This window comes from Ranitomeya imitator, chromosome 7 (assembly GCF_032444005.1).
Source record: "Ranitomeya imitator isolate aRanImi1 chromosome 7, aRanImi1.pri, whole genome shotgun sequence".
In the NCBI taxonomy this organism is placed as follows: Eukaryota; Metazoa; Chordata; class Amphibia; order Anura; family Dendrobatidae; genus Ranitomeya; species Ranitomeya imitator.
The window spans coordinates 207606603-207629057 of NC_091288.1; the positions used below are offsets into that span (position 1 = coordinate 207606603).

General features: G+C 41.1%; 1 protein-coding gene across 1 annotated transcript; it reads left to right on the forward strand.

Annotated features, from left to right (window-relative positions):
* Positions 1-6225: 6225 nt before the first annotated feature.
* LOC138645352 (NADPH oxidase organizer 1-like) lies at positions 6226-17589 on the forward strand. The gene is made up of 8 exons (XM_069734603.1): positions 6226-6331; positions 7055-7135; positions 8433-8508; positions 12859-13036; positions 13178-13380; positions 13464-13577; positions 15086-15203; positions 15783-17589. Exons 1-8 carry the CDS (start codon positions 6263-6265, stop codon positions 16375-16377), a joined length of 1434 nt encoding a protein of 477 aa, XP_069590704.1. The 5' UTR covers positions 6226-6262; the 3' UTR covers positions 16378-17589.
* Positions 17590-22455: the final 4866 nt, after the last annotated feature.

A 22455-nucleotide genomic window follows, 5' to 3' on the forward strand; every position in this document is an offset into this window, starting at 1 on the left:
GGAGTTGGATTTTATTGACTCATCATAGAGAGAACATGGGGCCCCTGTGTATGACCAGTGCGGGGGCCCTTAGCTTTTCAACAGCTAATATGACTAGGGCCGCCTCAATATTGAATTGTGACCACAACCAATAGTAAACGTGAGCCATATATATATATATATATATATATATATATATATATATCTTTGCCATTTTGCCACTCTTAAAGGGGCCATAGCAATATTTTTTAGTCTACATTCTAAAGGATGACCCTGTATACATAGCATAGTTTCAGGATAGCCCAGCCTTTGAAGTCTTGTTTGTATAATCCTCACTGTAATCTTCCATTAATCCCTTCCTGGTGACCTAATCTCTCCATTCTTGTAAATCATGTAGAGGTTCAAACATTCCTTTATAATGTAACAGCTTACAATAATATTGCGCTGATGATATAAAAACTTTAGTTGTGGCACGGTGTCAGTCATTTATTATAACATAATTATGGCTGCGGGCAGAAACAAGGAAGAAGTAAACAAATTAACACAAATTAGATAATACCGCACATATTGAAAAAAGGGGCTATCTGCAGTCGTGGGTTCGAGACATCCCACCCCTCCATCCTCAAACAAGGGCTTGCTGTCCAATATCACACCTTGTAGGAAATTCATTATTTGGTAATGTGAACCTGTCACTGGATTTTTTTATATTTCAACTACCGGTATTTCCTCCAATTGCCTCTGCTCCTCTGATTTGGGAACAATTTTTCGTTTTCATCTGCGACCCTGCGTTACAAAGTTATTCCCCTCCCAAAAAAAAAACGTGCAAACTTTCTCTTCGACCAATTGGGCGTGTACCTCACAACTTCTGTGTGGGTGTTTGTTGTTCCTCCTGTGATGCTGACCAATCAAAACACGGCCGCACTCACATAGGACATCTGTGATATACGCCCACTTGGCTGAAGGGAAAATTTGCACCATTATTACTGGGGGGTCATAACTTTGGAATGGAGGGGCACAGGAAACAAAGAAAAACTGTTCCAGAATCAGGGGATTGGCACCAATTAGAGGAAATACTCAGTGAAATGTTCACTCTAAAGACTAGAATTTGGTGTCTGCAGCTTCTGTGCCCACTTATGTGTCCCTGGCTACAGACTACGAATGGCAGCTATGTTGTCCGATCCCTCAGTTATGCGTTATTCTCTTCTCTACTGTCTGAAGGTTTTGTAAAGGCGCATTTGGCTAAGATGACAATAAATCCCAGACCTATATGTCTATGTACACACGAGTGATCACCCAGAGGAGCAGCATAATATGTGAACTTGTCATACTCTCTTTTTTGGGGTCCCGACTAGGTGGCTGGAACCTAACAACCTATGTAGGATCACATTCCGTATGGTATTTTATACCTGTGAACCACTAACACCCTGACACTCCTATATTCTTTTTTTTTCTTGCCGACACTCCTAATTTTACAAATATTCTACTTGGCAGCATGTAGATACCCTGACAAACTTGTATATTGTACATGTAAAAAAAAAACAACATTTCTGCTTGAGTAACAACCATTTTCTCTGGGATCTGAGATCGTGTTCACAATTATCGTACATAATGTCCCAAAACGCATTTCTGGCCAAGAATCAATCAAGGATTTTCAGCGACATTGGACAGGAGACACCATGCGTAACGTCAAAAATCTAAATTGTAGGCCAACAACCGTCATCCCGGATAAGAGGCTCCAGCAGATAACGTCCACACTATGGACCAAGCATTTACCATGAATATGTGCGGTATTATTTGGACACTTTTTTGGCAGCATAGTAGTAGTGTTATTCCACTTGCTTTTCACTGTAAAGTCATGATGTGTTTTACGCCGGTCATTGAGCTAAGCGGCATCCAGGGTGCTGGGCTGAGGATGCCGAAGGAGTGACAGCTGCCGTGGAAGGCATGACTGGACACAAGTATTGCAAATCTAACTGCTCGTCTCTATCCGGCACCTGCAAAGTCCAATTCCAACAAACTTTGTATCCCAAAATTATAGTGCTACAGCCGAATACATTTGCCTTAAACTGCTAAGGAAATCCATTAATATATATATATATATATATATATATATATATATATATATATATTTGTGATTTTAGCGATCGATGATTCATTGCACATGAACATGAAAAACCAGTTTAGCTGAATTACTGGCTGGTAGGAAGAACCTTTTCAATGCGGAATTCTTCCATGAGATTTGCGTGCAGCCATTATCAGCATCACAGTACCCCATGGCAGAGCTGTACTGAGGGGTAGGGTCAGCTGTGTTTGTGTCCATCACTTGGGGAAGAGGTACGTGGCAGATATTCTGCCCAAATGAGGGACGTACTAACAAAACGCCAAGTCGATCTGGGCTCGTTTGCAGGTCCTTGCTGATCGAAGACTGATCGCTGCCTTTACAGAACAATGAGCAATCATGAGCATTCTTTAGTTATTTGGTGGATTATTTAATATGATCACCTGGAGACTGTAGGGCTATCAGGCTACCTAACAGGTTTTTACAGGTATAGAAAGGTGCCCTAGTACTTATGTTTGATTGACGCAAACCACCATATCGTGTACAGTAGAAATAACCGTGCCATACAGTAAGGCACCCAAGAAGAATCAACGCCTTTGAAATGTGGTGCTATTGAAGGATGTTATCAATATCGTGGAAGAACAAATAAATACATTTTGGAACAAATCAGCCCAGATATGTCACTGGAAGCGAGGATCACCAAGCTACGACTTTCCTACTTTGGACACATCATACGTAGACAACAATCACCGGAGAAGGACATCATGGTCAGAAGAATAGAAGGAACAAGGCGAAGAGGAAGACCGGAAACCCGATGGTTTGATACTATCAAGATAACAGCGGCGAAGATCCTGGCGGATCTATCTAGGCTTCTACAAGATGGATCTTTCTACAGAGGATTCATCCATCAAGACAGCATGGCTCGAGATCGAGCTGAAGGCAGTTAAAAAAAATGTTGACAAAGTCAGTGGTATGCAGAGAAACCTGTTGACCCCATTGTGAAGGTCCAATATGGACCACCCCAAAGGGCCTTAGTTACTGCTTTAAAAAAAACCCTCTGGGTCCCCGGATCTGGATCCCCTGACCTTTAGGGCTCTCTTCCCAGCTCATATCTAACTGCATAGATGCTCTGCTCACCATAGAATCTACCCGGTTAAGTTGATCAGATCTAGCTCCAATCGCAGCAGTTATCAACAGGTGTCAACTGTGTAAAACAGCTTGTACCTGCTGGGTATGATGCATGAGATCACTCCATCCACATCCTCCAGACAATATACAACAATAAATGTCAGGAGAATTGGGCGGATGTCAGGTCTCACTCCTCTTATGGGTCACATAGCATTTGTGGTATGTCATGACTTCTACATAACCCCACTACTGATTGGAAGCTTTCTGCCTATGCACAGAGAAAGCAGCCAATCAGTGCAGTGGGCGGGTTTACACAGAGCTCAACATTCAGAAAACTGCTAGATCTGCAGCAGATAAAATAGTGATTTTATCAAAACTGCAGCAAATAGCCCAGTAAGTAACACGTCGCTGGAATCAGGGTCTATTCCCCTACATTATGCTGCTCTTAGATGGAGTAGCAAAACCCTGATGATGGATTCCCTTTAAGACGGAATGTCCTTAGATAACACTGGTCAACGCAATTTTTCTGGCAAAAGGTTTTAAAACATATTTTAAGTAAATTTTGGCTGCTGATTACGAATATGAACTCCGTTTTTGGCTATCACATCAGGATTATGAGATATTTTCAATTTTTGATGAAAATTACTCCTAATGTTTTTTGATAAAAACACAAGATTTTCGGTACTACATTTTGTATATTTTTAATCAAGGAATAACAAAGATTACAAAGTCTATGTGCAGCAAATCAAATATACTTACAGAATTAAACTACAAAATATAATAACACATATATATGGCGCACAGATGAATGACAAATGGCAGTTATGTGAAGTTTCTTTTCTTGGCTGATCTGTGATGTACGGCTTCTGGGTTGTCTCTCATCCAGCTCCAGCAATAGTCGCCATCATATGTGAGTCCCACCGGCCTTGATACCGTTCTTCCATGTTTTTATGTCCTGATGAAAACGCTCCCCTTGTTCCTCGCTCACATCCCCAAGGTTCTCTGGAAGAAAGTCCAAATGTCTGTGTAAATAATGAATCTTGATCCTCATTCTCCATCCAAGATTTCGCAGACTCGTTAGTAGCTCTTCCACAGTCTCTTCATATTTGTCGGCTTTCTTCTTCCCTAGAAATTCTGCACCACATTACAAAATGTATTACAAGCTCTTTCTTCTGTCTCATTCATTGATGTGATAAAATTTGTGTCTCTCCTAAGTGTTCTTATTTGAGGTCCATCAAATATTCCAGCCTTTTTCTTCTCTTAACTAAGACCAGGAAAAGTTGAACATATATAGTTAACGGATTCTCCACTGTGATTGAGAGCTCTGACGAACTGCTTCATCAATCCAAGTTTTATGTGTAAGGGAGGAAAGACAATGTCCTTCCTATCCACTAGAGGATCATGGATGACATTCTTATCGCCAGATGCCAAACTCTGTTGCTGAGGCCATTCAGTTTTCACCCAATGCTCTGCTGTAGCTCTAATGTCCCAGTAGCACAGAAAACAAGGGTGTTATCAGAACAAACGGGAATTATGCATGTTCAAAGAAAACAAAGATATTCTCACATTTATTGGGAGACTAAATGAAAACTAAATTTACCTTAGTGAACTGTATAAACCGGCATTTTTCACACACTACTTATATTTATCATGGAATTCATGAAAATGGGCTATATACAGTACCTATAGCGCAAAAACGTGATGTGATAGAGAAATTATAAGATCAGATTTGATTTCAGCACCCTCAAATTAGTCTAAAACTGTTTTTAAAGTCCATGCCAGAATTTTTTTTTTGTAGACCAGTGTAATGGGTCTGGGAGAGAGCTGTCGGGGACTGATTCTTGCAGTGTGACGGCCATGATTTCCGCAGTGTGACGGCCATGATTTCCACAGTGTGACGACCATGTTTTGAATGGCTAATTGTCTTCAGACAGTCTAATGTGAATGGGGGCCCCTGACAGATAAATGTCAGGGAAGGAAAGGATCTGGCATGTCCAATTCCTGACTGCTGATCCTTTACCCTACTGAAATCATATTTCTCTATATGTCTTGTCAATCTCCTCAGAAATCTTTAACTTGGGGTCAATCACGATTCACCAACACCTACCTCTCATTTTAGGGAAATGTGAAACCGCACTCTCGCACCCCTCCAATCTATTCTAAACTCAGCTGCCCGACTAATCCACCTGTCCCCCCGCTATTCCCCGGCCTCTCCCCTCTGTCAATCCCTTCACTGGCTCCCCATTGCCCAGAGACTCCACTACAAAACCCTAACCATGACATACAAAGCCATCCACAACCTGTCTCCTCCATACATCTGTGACCTCATCTCCCGGTACTTACCTACACGCAACCTCCGATCCTCACAAGATCTCCTTCTCTACTCCCCTCTTATCTCCTCTTCCCACAATCGTATACAAGATTTCTCTCGCGTATCACCCCTACTCTGGAACCCTCTACCACAACACATCAGACTCTCGCCTACCATCGAAACCTTCAAAAAGAACCTGAAGACCCACCTCTTCCGACAAGCCTATAACCTGCAGTAACCACCGATCGACCAAACCGCTACACGACCAGCTCTACCCTCACCTACTGTATTCTCACCCATCCCTTGTAGATTGTGAGCCCTCGCGGGCAGGGTCCTCTCTCCTCCTGTATCCTCACCCATCCCTTGTAGACTGTGAGCCCTCGCGGGCAGGGTCCTCTCTCCTCCTGTACCAGTTGTGACTTGTATTGTTTAAGATTATTGTACCTGTTTTTATTATGTAAAGCGCCATGGAATAAATGGCACTATAACAATAAATAATAATAATAAGAAGAAGAAGAGGAGCTGGATATTGGACTGAACATCTCCCTTCTTTTCCTCATTTGGGTTTCTTCATCCATTATGATACAGGTGTCCTCTTTTACTATGTGTTTGATAAGGGTGAGATATTTGCTCTGGCACTGGTGAATAAAAGATCAAAAGACAAAAGGGATGGTGCATTTTGGCTTCCTGCAATTTCGGTTTCACAGGAGACCAGCCTTCCACCCCCTCCTTTGTAGTCTATGAATTCCAGGGCTACAGAGGTGAAAAGCTCAGTGTCTCTGCAGATGAGAAATATGAGCCGGTATCCCGTAGAAGCCAAGGCTATAGGACTGGTGCAGCATGAGAAACAGAAGGTAAGCTTCCATCGCTGAGATTTCTCATAATATTCCCCCTTGAGTTTAGGAAGAAAACGAAACACAATGCGGCAAGGCTAATCAGATAAACCACTGTAACTTTTATATAAGAAGGGTCCTCCTAAGATTAGATGATCACAGAGAATCCCATTAATTGGACCCAGTGATAAGCTGTGGGGAACCCCGGTAGCAGGTGTTTCATTTTTCTGCAGTGCCCCCGCAGTGTAAATGTAGTATTACACAGTTGTGCACAATGCCTGGATGCGCTGGATCCTCCAGAACACAGATGAAAATGATGGGTAAAGCCGCATTCAGACATCGGTGATTTTTATCTTATGTAAAAAAAAAAATGATCTTATATAAAAATATGGACAATTGTTCACTTGTGTTTTAAATCCGAAATCAGATTTCATCATCAATGATTTTCCGGTATAAAAAATAAATGACAAAGCTTCTATACATTACACGTTAATCACGGATATTGTACACTGATGCATGTGCTGTCATTGTCACGGCCCCATAGACATGTATGGGTAATTTCGATCCTTGATTTGGATCACAAATGAACATATCTCTTTTTTTTGCACACACACGATCTGCCAAAAATCCCATAAAGCCCCATAGACTATAATGGGTATATATTTTACTGTGGAAAAAAATTGAGGTCTGAGTAGGGCCTAAAGTTTGATATTGTCATTTATGCTATTCTTTGTGTTCTTGCAGCTCTTCATGTTCTCCATCCTCTGGTCGGACTCTAATAATATTCTCGTGTACAGGACGTATGATGTCTTCAAGGAGCTTGCAGTAAGGTCTTTTCGTTTTAATTTAGTTCTAAATACAGGAGACTCAAACATATGAGTGAAGTTATAGATAGGAAGCAGCTATAAATCCTCCAATAATGACCATCATGGAATCCCCATAATAAGTACAGAGCCCCCAAAATAACAGCCACAGACTTCCAATAATAACAACCGCAGTGCCCCATAATGATAAGTACTGAGTCCATAACAACCGCAGTGCCCCAAAATAATAAGCACAGTGCCCAATAATATGAAGTACGAAGTCCCATTATGACAGTCCTAAATCCACGGTTTACTAAGGGTATGTGCACACGTTGCATTTTTTATGTGTTTTTGTTAAGGGAAAAATAACAGCGTTTAACAGTAGGACTACTGGTATAGTCATTTTGACTACTTACTTGCAGTAGTTCTAGTCAGGGTTCACGAGGGAATGATAAATGCAGGGACAAGAGACTTTTTGTTTCTACATAGACCAGAGAAAGGAGAAGAATGAACTGGGCAGAAAGGCAAAATGTGCAGTTGTAAGTACACTGCTATATAATATGATTGCAATATATTAAGAGGATAAAAACTTGATGGGAGAGCTCCTTTAAGGAACTACTGTCGAGGGAGGATCTGAAGTGACCCTTCACGGTTGACTTAGTCATTTCCAAATTGATGCACAGAGCATTGGCGGCAACTGAAAATGACCAGACGGAGACGTGTGTCTCTGTTTGGGGGAATCAAGCGGATCTCTGACCCCCGTTTATTGTGTCGCACTTTTCATAATCTTAGAAGTTATACTTCAACCAATCAGCATAAGAACACGCTCACAGTTCTTAACCTATAAGAATGCAGGAACAGCCTGTACATCAAGTCCTAGTGTTAACAGTACCAGCAAAGTGAATGAGATTTCGGAATAACTTGCTGATGCTTTTTATCTTTTCCTTGCAGATTTGAAGCAGATTTGCTGCATGTCATCTCTTTAATATTTATGCAACATTTTGCACCCATTAAAATGTGTAGAGGAAAAAAAATGTATGAAAGACGCACGTATATGACGCAGAATTTTCCCTGCCAACACTCCCTAATTTGTGGCAGTAAAACTACTGCAAATACTGAATGTGTGAACATGCCCTAATAATAAGCAGGGTCCCCATAGTAAGAGGTTATGGCAGCCACATTGCCTTCACATGAGTAATAAAAACAGCACCAGACTGTCATCAATAACAGTAATCTTATCTCAGAAGACGACTCTTGCAGCCCCCAGTAATTACTGACTCTAGTAAGTATAACCCTCATCATCTACTTTGATCATCTAGAAATCACTTACCAGGAAGTTTCCGCTGGAGGCCGGCGTGGTGAACAAATCAGAGAGAATTCTTCCCATACTCAGGGGTAAGTGAGGCATCGACTCCATGCAGACGACATCTGAGACGTAAGTGATCCGTGAAATTACATAGGACTGCGATGAATGGGACAATGCTAACATCACATTTAGCTGTTTATTTTTGGTGATTTTTTTGCCTGTTTTTCATTTGCGCCTTATTCTCCTTTTACAATTTTTTTTCTTTTTTTAAGTCTGTTTTATGTGTGCTCTCCTGTTGTTGTTGTTGTTGTTACTGGTTTTTTTTAGGTTCATCATAGTCAAGAAAGCTTTGGGTTTGCAGAATTTTATAGCCGATTCATCATTGCAACTTTTTAAAAAGTCACAACATTTTTATACAAATGTCATCCAGCCTTATTCGCTGGAGTGAATTTATCTTCATCTGACATTTTTTGCAACGTTTCGGCGAAACATACGACATTTTGGGCTTATATAATCCCAAAACCGGTTAAAGACAAAAATAAATCGTTTTTTTTTTTTCATGAATCATGGACCTTTTGGAAGAATTTGGGGAGAAAAAAACCTTAACAAATAATCTAAGAGAAAATAAAAATAAATATGACTTCTTTAACCCACTCTCGCCCCCCCACAACTGATCTTATTATACAGCTCTGTGTACTTACAATTGCTCATTTTGCCTTTCTACCCAGTTAATTTTTCTCTTTTCCATTAGGTGTATGATATCACGTGATTAAAATCTGACTAGATGCATTCTTCTAAGCTCTGTTTAGAATTGACCAATTTTCCCATCATGAGTCATTGCAAAAGTCACTGCAGGGGGAGGAGCTGAGCAGCTGTGTCAGGAGTTGAAGAGGGGAATGATAAATGCAGGGACAAGAGACGTTCTGTTTCTACATAGACCAGAGAAAGGAGAAGAATGAACTGGGCAGAAAGGCAAAATGTGCAGTTGTAAGTACACTGCTATATAATATGATTGCAATATATTAAGAGAATAAAAACTTGATGGGAGAGCTCCTTTAAGGAACTACTGTCGAGGGAGGATCTGAAGTGACCCTTCACGGTTAACTTAGTCATTTCCAAATTGATGCACAGAGCATTGGCGGCAACTGAAAATGACCAGACGGAGACGTGTGTCTCTGTTTGGGGGGATCGAGCAGATCTCTGACCCCCGTTTATTGTGTCGCACTTTTCATAATCTTAGAAGTTATACTTCAACCAATCAACATAAGAACACGCTCACAGTTCTTTACCTATAAGAATGCAGGAATAGCCTGTACATCAAGGTCCCGTAGAGCAATACACCCTCAGTGTCATATCTTGTTTAGGCTGGAATAATCAAGGGCTCATAACAACTATGAACTTTAACCTAGTAACAAAATTTATTTCAAAACAGCAAGATGGAGTCAAAAAGCACAAAATGAAACCTGCTTTAATTTTTCTTAGTTTAACCCTTCACACTACAAGTCCTTGCATAATGCTCAAATAAATACACACTACATTGTCGATGTCTGTCTCTAACAGCAGCAAGCTGAGCTGAGCTCTGTGCGCTGCTGTTAACCATTTATGTGATGCTGTCAATCTCGGACAGCGGCATTTAAATGGATGAGATTCCAGTACACTCGCACCCCAGCTCGCATCACCCCGTACCTGCGAATCAAATGCAGAACACCGATAAATTAGCATTGGACCCTTTGAACTGTTGAAGGCCACCATTGCTGACCGCATAGTTTTCCTGTTTTCATAAAAGAATTTCACAATATACTTTAATATTGATATATTGCAGTAAATAATGATCAGGCGGTCGCTAGTTCAAGTCCCCAAAGGGTAGTATAAAAAAAAAAAAAAATTAAATATATGTATTTAAAAAATGTAAAAATTTGAATCATCCGTCCCTCCTTTTTTTCATTAGAAATTAAAAAAAATTTTTTTTTAAATCACTGAGTCTGTAAACATCCGGTACATCAACATAAAAAAATTAATGAAACCATATGGAAAACTTCAACAAGAGAAAAGAAAATCAAAACACCAGAATTGCCCTAAACATATACAATACAGAGCAACCTCCAATGTACACCAAAGTGATATCAAGGAAAACGTCAGCTCGCAGTGCAAAAAACAAGCCCTCACACAGCTCAGTAGACAGGAAAATAAAAAAAACATTATGGGGGTCTCTGAAAATGGCAATATGAACCAAAATTTATTATTATTTTTGTTTAAACTTCTGATTTTTTTTTTTATTAAATAAAAACAATCTATACAATTTTGGTATCACCGTAATCATACAGACCTGGAGAATAGGGGGGAAAATTTAAAAAATCCTTCTCGTGAAAGTGTTAAAGAACTCGTTTGCCCCTGAGCAGATACCAAATGAATGAGTAAAGAACTTCATTTTCCTTTCAGGTTAGTGGAACAATGGGAAACCTACTTTTTGTTATTTAACATGGAGTTCGTATAACAATGAACATTTTCTTCTAACTATTATGTAAATGTTAGATTTTCCTTTTACAAGGAACAGGAAATATTTTAAAGTCACTGTTTTATATGCAGAATTTACTTATAAGAGCCAATCTACTGATAAGATCTTTGAACAAGACCTTACGATGCAGTTTATTGCTCACATTAGAAATATATAGACAGGTCTGTCTGTTCATCCCGCAACTGATAAGCTAAAGTTATAAAGCGTGTGACATTTTATGGGAAGTGGTTTTTATATAGAGTCACACCCTTCTATAGAAACAAAATAAATTCTGGAACTTTTTAGAACAATCAAAAGATAAGCACTAAGTAAGTGACACTCTGAGGATGTCAGTACGGTTGAGGTTCCGGAATATTGAGCCACCAGCACTTCAAGGACTGGAATAACAACAGAACATCGTAATATGGGATCTAGAATCAGCCATGGGTTATGGAAATATTCTGTGGATCAGGGGCTACACTACACGCTATAACGTAGAGTTGTACAACAATGGTACACTAATACTTAATCTCTTTATAATAATCTCTTTATTTATATAGAGCTAACATATTCTGCAGCGCTTTTCACTTTTGCACACATTATCATCACTGGCCCCGATGGAGCTCACAATCTAAATTCCCTATCAGTATGTCTTTGGAATGTGGGAGGAAACTGGAGAACCTGGAGGAAACTCACGCAAACACGGGGAAAACATACAAACTCCTTGCAGGGGGTCCTGTGTTTGGACATAGGACCCCAGCGCTGCAGTGCTAACCACGGAGCCACCATTCTTCTAATATGTTCAGTACTGGCATTCAAATACATAGGGTTAGTCACAATTACTGTTGGGATTGGTCAACAATGGACCAATACTTGAGGGTGGTCCACATTGGAACGCTAATATATGGAACTAGTAAACTTTGACACATTATTATTTGAGTTCTGTCAAAATGAGCTTTCTGATATTTGGGGATGGTCAACATTGACACTTCAGTACTGGAGATTGGTCAACATTGGCACACTAATACTTGGAATTAGTCAACATTTGCATGCCAATATTCAGGTTGGTCAACATTAGACCAAAACTTGGGGATGGTCAACATTGACGCTCCAATACTTGAGGTTGGTTAACTTTGGCACACTAATATTTGGAATTAGTCACAATTGGTGCACCAATATTTGAGATTGGTCAACATTGGCACAATAATACTTGGAACTGGTCAAACTTGGCCCTCCAATACTTGGGGATGCTTAACAATCAATTTCCAATACTTGAAATTGGGCAACATTGGCATTCCAATACATGTGGATTGTTCACATTGGAAGTCCAATACTTTAGTTTAGTCAATGTTGGCACACTAACACTCGACATTAGTCATTAATGTCTGACTAATACTTGACAATGGTCAATATTTATACTCCAATACTTGGAGATAGTCAGCACCAGCTCACTATTTCTTGAGGTTGGTCATATCTGCACACTAATACTTGGAACTGGTCAAAATGTACACACTAAATCTTAGAATTGGCCAACAATGACATTCCTATTCTTGTACTTGTCTACATTGTAACAACAATTCTTGAGGTTGGTCAATATCAACACACTATTACTTGATGTTGGTTAACACTGGCATATTAAAATTTGAAATTGGTCAACATTGGCACTCTATTACTTGAGGTTGGTTGACATTAGCACACTATTACTTGGAATTAGTTAACACTAACACACTTGCTTTTTAAGCTGTAGTTGCATCAGGTCTCTGGCCTCTAAAAGTTGTATTTCTTTAAAAGTAATATGAAAGCATTTAGCTTTGACAGAGTAATGCATAAATTGCAACCTTGGTGCACCTGCCTTACAACCATTGTGACTCAGGTTACCCACCTGACCAATTCCAGTCACATGGGCAGTCACTGTATTGCATAATGTCTTTTTTTACTCTTACAGATGCCCCATTGTTGTTCCGCAGTAAATTTACTAATCGATACTTGGAGAGACTCCGACTTTTAGAAATTTATTCCAAGGAACTTCTTCAAATTGACTCCAAGATCTCCCAGTGTGAAGAAGTTATTGAATTTTTCACTCCTAAGAAGCAGGACCTCACTCCATCCTTTCCTGAAAACAGGTCTGTATAGTAGATGTTCTATCTAGAGATCATGGACAGACACATCACCATCATCAACAATCATGGAAACATCCTTGAATTTCATCTTTAGTTTTTATTAGCATGAAAAGCACCTAAATCGTGATTGTCTTCTAATTTCAGTGTCGTGATAATGCCATCAGACAATGACCAAAATCAAAAAGAGGTAACATGTCCACCCAGGTCAACACAACTCAGCACCACACAGCCAATTGTATCTGAATCCTACATCTGTATTGATAACTTTGAGACCAAAGATACCAAGAACAGACCTTTCAAAGTCCAGAAGAATCAATGCATTGATGTCCTGATAAGAGATCCTTGTGGTAGGTTCTTGATTTGATTTGTGATAGGAAAAGAGTCACCACCCAGTAAATCTAAAAACTAGATATCTGTTTCTTTCTTCTAGGCTGGTGGTTGGTTGAGAATGAAGACAAACAAGTGTCCTGGTTTCCAGCTCCTTTTCTGAAAAAGTCTGATTCTTTAGATGATACTGATTCAAAGAGGACATCATTCAGGAAAGGTTGGTGAAGAGGACAACCTTCATAGCTACAACTGGGGCAATTCCATCAAAGTATTCTGAAAAATCATACAGAAATGTACAACATTGGAGGCTTTTGACCTTTGTTCCCTCTAAAGGCTCCAAATACAAATTAGACTAACGTTCTCCAATCTGCCGATAGCTCACTGTCAGATGACGTTGGTGGAGAGAAGGATCTGGGATGTCTGGCAGCATCTTTCAAAGATAGCACAGGAGCGTTGAGCCGAGACGAATGTTCCTGTATTTGGGAATCAGGAGAGTTAGCAGCTGGCTGAACGATTAGTCAAACCATCATTTAGCCAACAGCTATCTATTATGTATGGGGAGCTTGTGCATTTCTGGCTATGGTTAAGGTCCTCATGTACATTAGACTAATGTCAACTGAGCCCACTGATATCAAGGGGTTTGGCCGAGTGTCTAATGAAGGCTACAGTCAACTGATGGTCTGGAGAGATATCGATTGTGCGTGTCCGATTTCAGACTGCCAGTCAAATTGTTCTACGTGAGATAAACCGCCTGGCTGACGTGTTTGCTGGTGGTTTTCTCAGAGAGAACAAAGTAACACACAGCCAAGTGCTCCTGTGTATGGGAATGTCAGCTGATATGGCTGAACGATCAGCCGAAACATAGTTCGACCAACAGCCATCTAATGATATCTCTAAGCCAGGTGATACAGAACTTATAGAAATATTAACTTAAATCGCCCTTGCAATTTGCCATACAGCAGAAAGATTCTCCAGGCCCCTCAGTATCCATGTAATTATTATTGCAGAGCATCCTGATCTAGAACAGTGACACTGGTGGCAATTCATCAAAGCTTTTTCACTTGATTGCTGGCCAAAAAAAAAAGGCATAGAAAAGTCGCATTGTTTTGTGCAACCGTGACTTTTGACTCACAGCAATCTCACAACAGCGTCGACAAAGTTGGTGGAGCTGGAGCGTAACGACCGCAGCTCGTAAACGACCATAACGACCGCAGCTCGTAACGACCGCAGCTCGTAAACGACCGCAGCATAACGACCGCAGCTCGTAAAATTCATGACGAGTGGCGGCTTTCACTATGCGACCTATCATACTCCAGCAGGAGATGGAGTAAGATTTCTGGTGAGGTGCACATAGTGTCGCACGCCGCTACACGGCCCGCCTGATTGATTAAGAAGTGTAACATTCTTCGTGAATCAGGGACATCTGCTCCAAAACGCCCCTCATGGAGAGAATCACTGAACTGAACGATTCTGTATGCATCCCTGGTGGTCCAGGGAAGTGAATAGGTTAATTTCTGTATTTAATGTGGTCTAAAGCAGTAGAAAGGTTATTTTCTCAGTCTTGGTCAGCGAAAGGTTTGTTTTCAAGCTCTTGGCTCTCTTGAGTGAAGAGACTTTTGTGTTCTATCTATGTTTTCCTAAAAAGTCTCATCCTCCCTGAAGCCTCGTTAATAGAAATCCTTTTTTCTTTCAGTAATGCAGATGATCAGATTTCCTTTTTTCCAGGAACATATTACTACGCAGAGAAAGGCTACGAAGCTCAGAAAACAGATGAAATGTCCCTTCCGGTTGGCGTTGTGGTAGAAGTGATTGAGAAATCTGAAATTGGATGGTGGCTTATTTGGTAAGAGGGTTACGGTATTTTTTTTTTTTCTTTGCGTCTAATGAGAAGTGGAGAGTAAAGTGCCACTTTCTTGCCAAGTGAGCACAGTCCTGTAGATTGGATCTAAATGGTATTAGCCCCATTCAAGTAAATGCCAGACACAACCTATGGAGTAGAGTGGAGAAAGTAGCCATATTTTTCCAATCCCATAAGCCCTAGTCTTCCAGTCTTGACCATGAGATGTGCCTCGAAATAACTTAAATAAGGATGAGTTATAATATCTGACAAGCTGGCGGACAGATAGATGCTAAAGCAGTTGGCATGGGGCTAAATATGGGACTAGAATCCAATCTTCATCTAGAAAAATTCTCATGGCGGCATTGAAAGCATCCCAAAATTGCTGCTTCGGTAAATTCCTGCGGTCAGGGCTGGTAGAGAATCTGCAATATGGGTAGAAAAGCAGTGTTCAGGGCAGGTGACAATCAAAAAGCACAGAAAAGAAGGAGCTCTTGGAACCAAGTAAATGGAGAAGAAGTCCGATTGTCAGTCTGAATTTACATCATATACTATGCGCTCATAATAGTCTCCTTTTTCTTTTAGTTACAATGGAAGATTTGGGTATGCCCCATCCATGTGCCTCAAGCCTTATCAAAACCCACACCAGAAACTACAAGTGACCCTACATAATAATGTGTCAGGGTCTTCTCCCAATCTCGCTGAGGTCGTGAGCAGTCTAGATACAGGCTCCAACCCCCAACATATTAATAATGAGGATCGGGGCCGTAAGGGTAAACTAGTAAGGATGCAATCAATATCACTAAACGACCTCGAAAATTTATCAGATCCTTCTGACCAGTCATTTGTCACGTCAAGAAGAAAAAGAAATGTATATGCGGATTGGGAGGTTCAAGACGCCAAGGAAGGTGCATCTTCTTCTTTCACAGAGAAGCTAAGATCCATCCAGACAGTGGTCTCCATTCATGACTGGAAGGATAATATGGAGATGGGCAACTATATGGAGGAAAAACAGCGGAAAGATTCTGGATTTGTGGAACATCTGTCACCAAAGACATCAATCTCTTTAGATGATGCTGACACCACAGCCCCACCTGTGCCAGAAAGACCTACAATGCAGGAGATCCAGTCTAGATGTACCAGCACAACCAAGAAAGCTGCTCTACAGGGGAGTGGATGAATCCATGCTAAGAACTGTAAATAAAAAAAAAACTTGCAGGGAACCTCCACCATGCTTCACTATTGCCTGCAGAGCCTCATTATTGTGCTGCTCTCCAACCCCTCAGTGGACAAGCTGTCTTCTCCTTCAGCCAAATATTTCACACTTTGACTCATTAGTCCAGAGCACCTGCTTCCATTTTTCTGCACACCAGTTAATACATATTTGTGTATAGTTGAGTCTCTCCATCTTGTTTTCATGTCGAAACGTTGTGGGTTTTGGCAGCCATTATATCATGAAGACCAACTCTGGCTAGACTTTTGTGAAGTTCTGAGTTGATGGCACTGCTGGACATCTGCTGATTTACACAGAACATAAGAACGATGTGTGTGTGATCTGCTGCGCTACGTTTCCTTGGCTGATCCCTGCATCAACATCCTCAGTTTTGCCCATGCGTTGGTGATTCTTCAAAAGAGCCTGAATAGCACATTTTGAAACCCCAATCTGCTTTGAAATCTTTGCCTGGGAGACGCCTTGCTGATGCAGTATAACTACCTTGTGTCTTGTTGCTCTGCTCAGCCTTGCCATGGTGTTACATGACATGAAAGGGTCTTCTACAACCTCACTTTGGTAGCAGAGCTTGGCTGAACCTGGTGCACTATAACTACCTTGTGTCTTGTTGCTCTGCTCAGCCTTGCCATGGTGTATAACATGACATGAAACGGTCTTCTACAACCTCACCTTGGTAGCAGAGCTTGGCTGAACCTGGTGCACTATAACTACCTTGTGTCTTGTTGCTGTGCTCAGCCTTGCCATGGTGTTACATGACATGAAACGGTCTTCTACAACCTCACCTTGGTAGCAGAGCTTGGCTGAACCTGGTGCACTATAACTACCTTGGGTCTTGTTTCTATGCTCACTTTTTTTTTTAGCAGCAAAGTTTGGCTATTGTTTAACCAACTGTAAGCCTCCTACACAGCGGTTTCTGCTTCAGTTACTGTGTTTCAACCTATATATGAAAGTGATGATCATTTTTACCTGTTTGTAGAACTGGTTACTCACACTTTTGACTATAATCCTGCATAATCCCTGATTGTGTGCACATGTACTTAGAAGAATTGATGATGATTCGAAGACAATGGACGCTCACTAAATACCGATGGGATTCAGATTGCTTTTTTGTTCATTCACTTTTCATTTTGTAAATTGTTGCAAAATAAACTATTAACACTTCTATTTGTGAAAGCTTCTTACTTTGCAGAATTTGTTTACTTTTCTTATTAAATTATGTGCACAGTACTGTAAATCTCAAGCAAATAATCCTCCAACCCTCAGACATAGGAGATTTGACAGGATCATTTCCGAGAAGCAGGTGACAATCTGGTGTCTGACTCCACATCCTCCAAGGATAGTTTCATATTAGCTGTAACAAGGCTGATTTCCCGGCAGACGGTTTAGGTGCATGACGCCCGGCCGGTGTAGGGCGACCTCGCCTCTGCTGCATCACCTGCTGGTGGATTTTTCACTTGCAACTGTATTTTACAATACACATACTTGCTATGTTAGGGATACATTGTTTTTATTAATTTTTATAAGCTATGCATAAGGGAAGCATTAACCAGCACTAGGGGGACCATTTAAAGGGAATCCAAGTTTTTGCTACCCCTTCTGAGAACAGTGGCCTTTTGATGAAGTAGAAAAGACCCCGTTTCCAGTGACGTATCACTTGCTGGGCTGTTTGCTGCAGTTTTGTTCAAATCATAGATTTCCCTGCTGCAGATCTAGCAGAGCTCGAATTCTGAGCCACGTATAACCCTGCTCACACCTCTGATTGGCTACTTTCTGTGTACACTGTGCATAGGCAGAAAGCTGCCAATCAATGATGGGGGTGGTGTTATACAAAGCAAATGTATATGGAGGACTAAATAACAGCAGTCTAATGATAATCTCCTTCTGATAATAGTATGATTTTATCAAAACTACAGCAAACAGCTCAGTGAGAAATATTCAGGAGAAAAGCGGCAATTACACCAGGTCAAACAAGTTAGATATTTATGGCAAGTGACAAGTCTATTAAAAGGGGTTGTCTAGGACTATGTTATTTTTTTTTTACTATGTACCTAATATCAACAGGCAGGTAGTTGCCTCCGTTGCTGATAGAGGCAACTACCCACCTGTTCTACCTGGTGCCGGCTCAGTGAGGTCACGACCGCTCCTGCCGACAATTCACCTGATCCATGTCAACAGAGCAGCTCTTCTTCTTCCAGGCTGCTCTGTCGACAGGGCATGAATGCCAACATTATGCTGATTGACAGCCGACAGTTAGGCAGCGGAGCGCCAGTTTTCAATCGGCATCATTTCAACCGTCATGCCCCATCAACAGAGCAGAAGAGAAGCAGCTGTTCTGCCACTGAATAACAGAAATCAGAAATGATCTGTGACCCCTCTGTGCCGGCACCGGGCACAACAGGCAGGTAGGTAACAACTCTCTGTTAGTTCTTTGGCCTATAGTAAGAAATAAATAGTCCTGGATAACCCCTTTATTGGGATAATGGCACAACCATATTTAATAAATTCTGAAAACCACAAGTACCATAACACCTCTCCGTAGAGCCACCACTTGCGTAATGTTTAGTGAGTTTTTCTCTGAGGTTTCGCTGTTGTCTGCTTTATCTGTACGGAGGACAGCTTCCCTCCGGCCTCTTCTCTTTATCGTAATGACCTCTTACTACTTTCAGATTCATGTTATGGAACGAGGAAACAATACATCATTGTATCCATTGTGATTTTCCCCTGGGCTGGTGGATTTTGTTTTTCAAGGACAACCTCCTCATACCACAGCAAGTTTCTATCACTCTATCATTCTATTTTAGGGTATAGTCACTTGACATATTTTCGACAGCCCCACCAAATATTCGAAAGGGGAAGAAGCTTTAGGAAAATGCCTGTGATCTTTTTCCTGAAGCATCTTCATTGACGTTTCTTCCATCCTCTTTGTGGCGCCAACTTTTTTTTTGTAATTTAAAGTTAAAATGTCACCAAAAAACCGAACATCTTTCAACTACTTCTTGTTTTGGAAGCCTGAAACGGTTAAAAGAAAATGCAAAAGACGGCACATATGCACAGCGAGTCATTATTACATTGCTTTGCATTATTTCTGTTTTTAGTGCTTTTTCAGGTGGGGGGAGGGGGTAGTTCCAGGCATAATCCCCCTGAAAAAGACATTGTGAGCACTTTTTATTTTTTTGTAACAAATAGGACTATTTTTTTTGGAGTCTTACAACACTTAGTATTTGGAAATTTTTAATTATTTAGAGCATGACAGAAAGTAAATGAACAATGATTTTTTTTTACGTTTAAGCTAATTTTTTAGTCACATAGAGAAACGATTACCTGTAAATATTTCTGCCCATGTTTATTCTGATACAGGTGTGCAGCGCCCCAGGGTCCTGGCCGTTGCAGTAATGTCATTTTTCCACCAGGGGGAGTGATGTTATGTCTGAGGGCAATAAAGGAGATCACTTTACCAGGTATCACAAACCACACAACACACTTCACACTCCAGTCCACCAGGGGGAGCTATCCTCCTATTTAGTAGGGCACTCTTCACAATTAGGTAAAACTGGGGGTCTGGATAGGAAGTTAGGGAGAAGCGAGTTGGGCTTCACCCAGTTAGCTGCTATCTAAGCTCCACTCAGGTAGTGGGTCCCTGCCAGGGGTGGGATCCTGTCAGAGGCCTAGACAGAAGGCCACGGAGCTGCGTCGGCCCGACTTACAGCAGCATCTTAGGAAAGAGACATTGAAGGAGAATTGTGTTGCAGAGAGTGAGAAACGAGGTCATAGCAAAAGGAGAGGAAACCAGAAGGAGTTCTGCCCTGTAAAAGGCTGCCTCCTTTCTGAGGCGCAGGATCCGGTAGCCGGAACACTGAGGGAGTCATCATCTCCAAGCCTTGCTCCAGAGACCGGCAGGACAGCAAATTCCATATTGGTTGTCCGAGCTTAACCCAGGAGGCACGGTGGCAACTTGTGGGGGCTGGGGCATGCTAGAGTCCCTGTAAAAAGCCTCAGGCCATCAGTCATATGGGTTGTTCCTATCTATCTGGGGGACAGAGAGAAATACATAACATCTAGAACACCAACAACAGTTGTGAGGACCTTATGAGGAGCTCAGCAGTAAGGTACTACAACATTCAGGCGCTAGAGGAAGGCTATTGATTTCCACCTGGACAAGGGGACTCTGGCTTTGCCTTCAGACCGGCCGGACTCTGCCTACCCTGTGGTCTGTGCCCTGGACTGTGGATGCTGAAGCCTTTAGTAAAGATAAAGAGACTGCAACCTTGTGTCCTCGTTCTTCACTGTGCCTTTCACCATCTACCACCTACACTCTGGGAAGCCCTGGGGACATACTTCACCTGTGGGAAGGTATACCACCTAGCTGCCATAACATCACCCCAGCGGACCCCTAAGCAGTGTCGGTCACCCTGACCGAATACCACAGGTGGCGTCACAAACATTATCCCTTTAAAGACTTTTCCCTCTTTTTTTTTTTGCAACGGACGCCCCTAGGGCCACGGACCGGGTCAGCCACTGTGACATCCCCCTTGAGAACCGAAGGGCCCGGCTCCAAGTACCTCACTGCCCTAACGGGGGCGCTCCAACTTCTTCTCACAAAATTAGAATATCATCAGAAAGTTAATTTATTTCAGTTCTTCAATACAAAAAGTGAAACCCATATATTAGTCATGACAAACAGAGCGATCTATTTCACGTGTTTATTTCTGTTAATGTTGATGATAATGGCTTACAGCCAATGAAAAAGCAAAAGTCATTATCTCAGTAAATTAGAATCATTAGCAAAAACACCTGTAAAGGCTCCTAAGCGTTTATAAAGGTCCCTTAGTCTGTTTCAGTAGCTCCACAATCATGGGGAAGACTGCTGACTGACAGATGTCCAGAAGGCGTCACTGACACTCCACAAGGAGGGGAAGCCACAAAAGGTCATTGCTAAAGAAGCTGCTGTTCACAGAGTGCTGTATCTAAGCAGATTAATGGAGAGTGGAGTGGAAGGAAATAAATTAACTTTATGACGATATTCTAATTTTGTGAGAAGTACCTATATATAACATGATCAAGGTAGTTAAATTGTGTGAGAACTGGAACTTTGGTCTTAACGGTGGCATAAATATATATTTTTTCTTTATTACTATATTTTAATTTTTTTAAATTTTACATTAGGGGATATATATTTTTTAATTTGACACTACATATTTCTGCATGCAGCCGATATAGCAGCCCGGTTGATGTCTCAGTTGTCTTATTAAGTGTTTTGTGTAATTAGATATTGATGACCTATCCTAAGGATTGGCCATCAATATCAAAGTCCAAGTCAATACTTGATAAAATATGACTTGCGTGGATTCACGCCATAGATGTGCAGACATGGTGGCGAATGTGGTACTCCGAGAGACAGTGACGTTTTTGAGCTTCTTGGATTCTTGAGGATTCTTACTTATTTCCCAGAAGTAGCTATGGTTGTACCTTCTTAGCCTTAATATGCAGCAGGAAGAGCTGCTCTGGAGCACAAACTGCTACCTCTTAGTACCCTCGCTTTAAGAATTTTAATTCTGATGAATCATAAAATGATTCAATTACTACTTTGCGCCTAAGTAAGGAATTTGGAGAGTTTATTGTTTCCTTATTATTTCTCATACACAATGTATAAAGGATGATGTTCCGTCAGCAGCGAAATGTTTTATGCCCAGGGATTGAGGAAGCTAGATTAATATATTGCAGGTATATTTAATTTGTATGATTCATGTACTAATTATAGATGTGTGCACATGACGTGAATATTACAAGTCTCTACCTATGACCTATACTATTCTAACTGCTCCAGCCTAGCTGTCAGTAGATGGAAATACAGGGGTGGATCTAGTTTTCACAAAAATGTTTGTTCTGCAATCTGAACACAACCCATTGACCTTCCATTTTGCTGCAGTACACGATAAAGGCTGCCAGAAACATCCAGGAGTGGTGGTCGGGAAAGGGGGAAAATGACAGGATCAGACAGAAAAACTCTGATCCATTTTTCTACCTGCA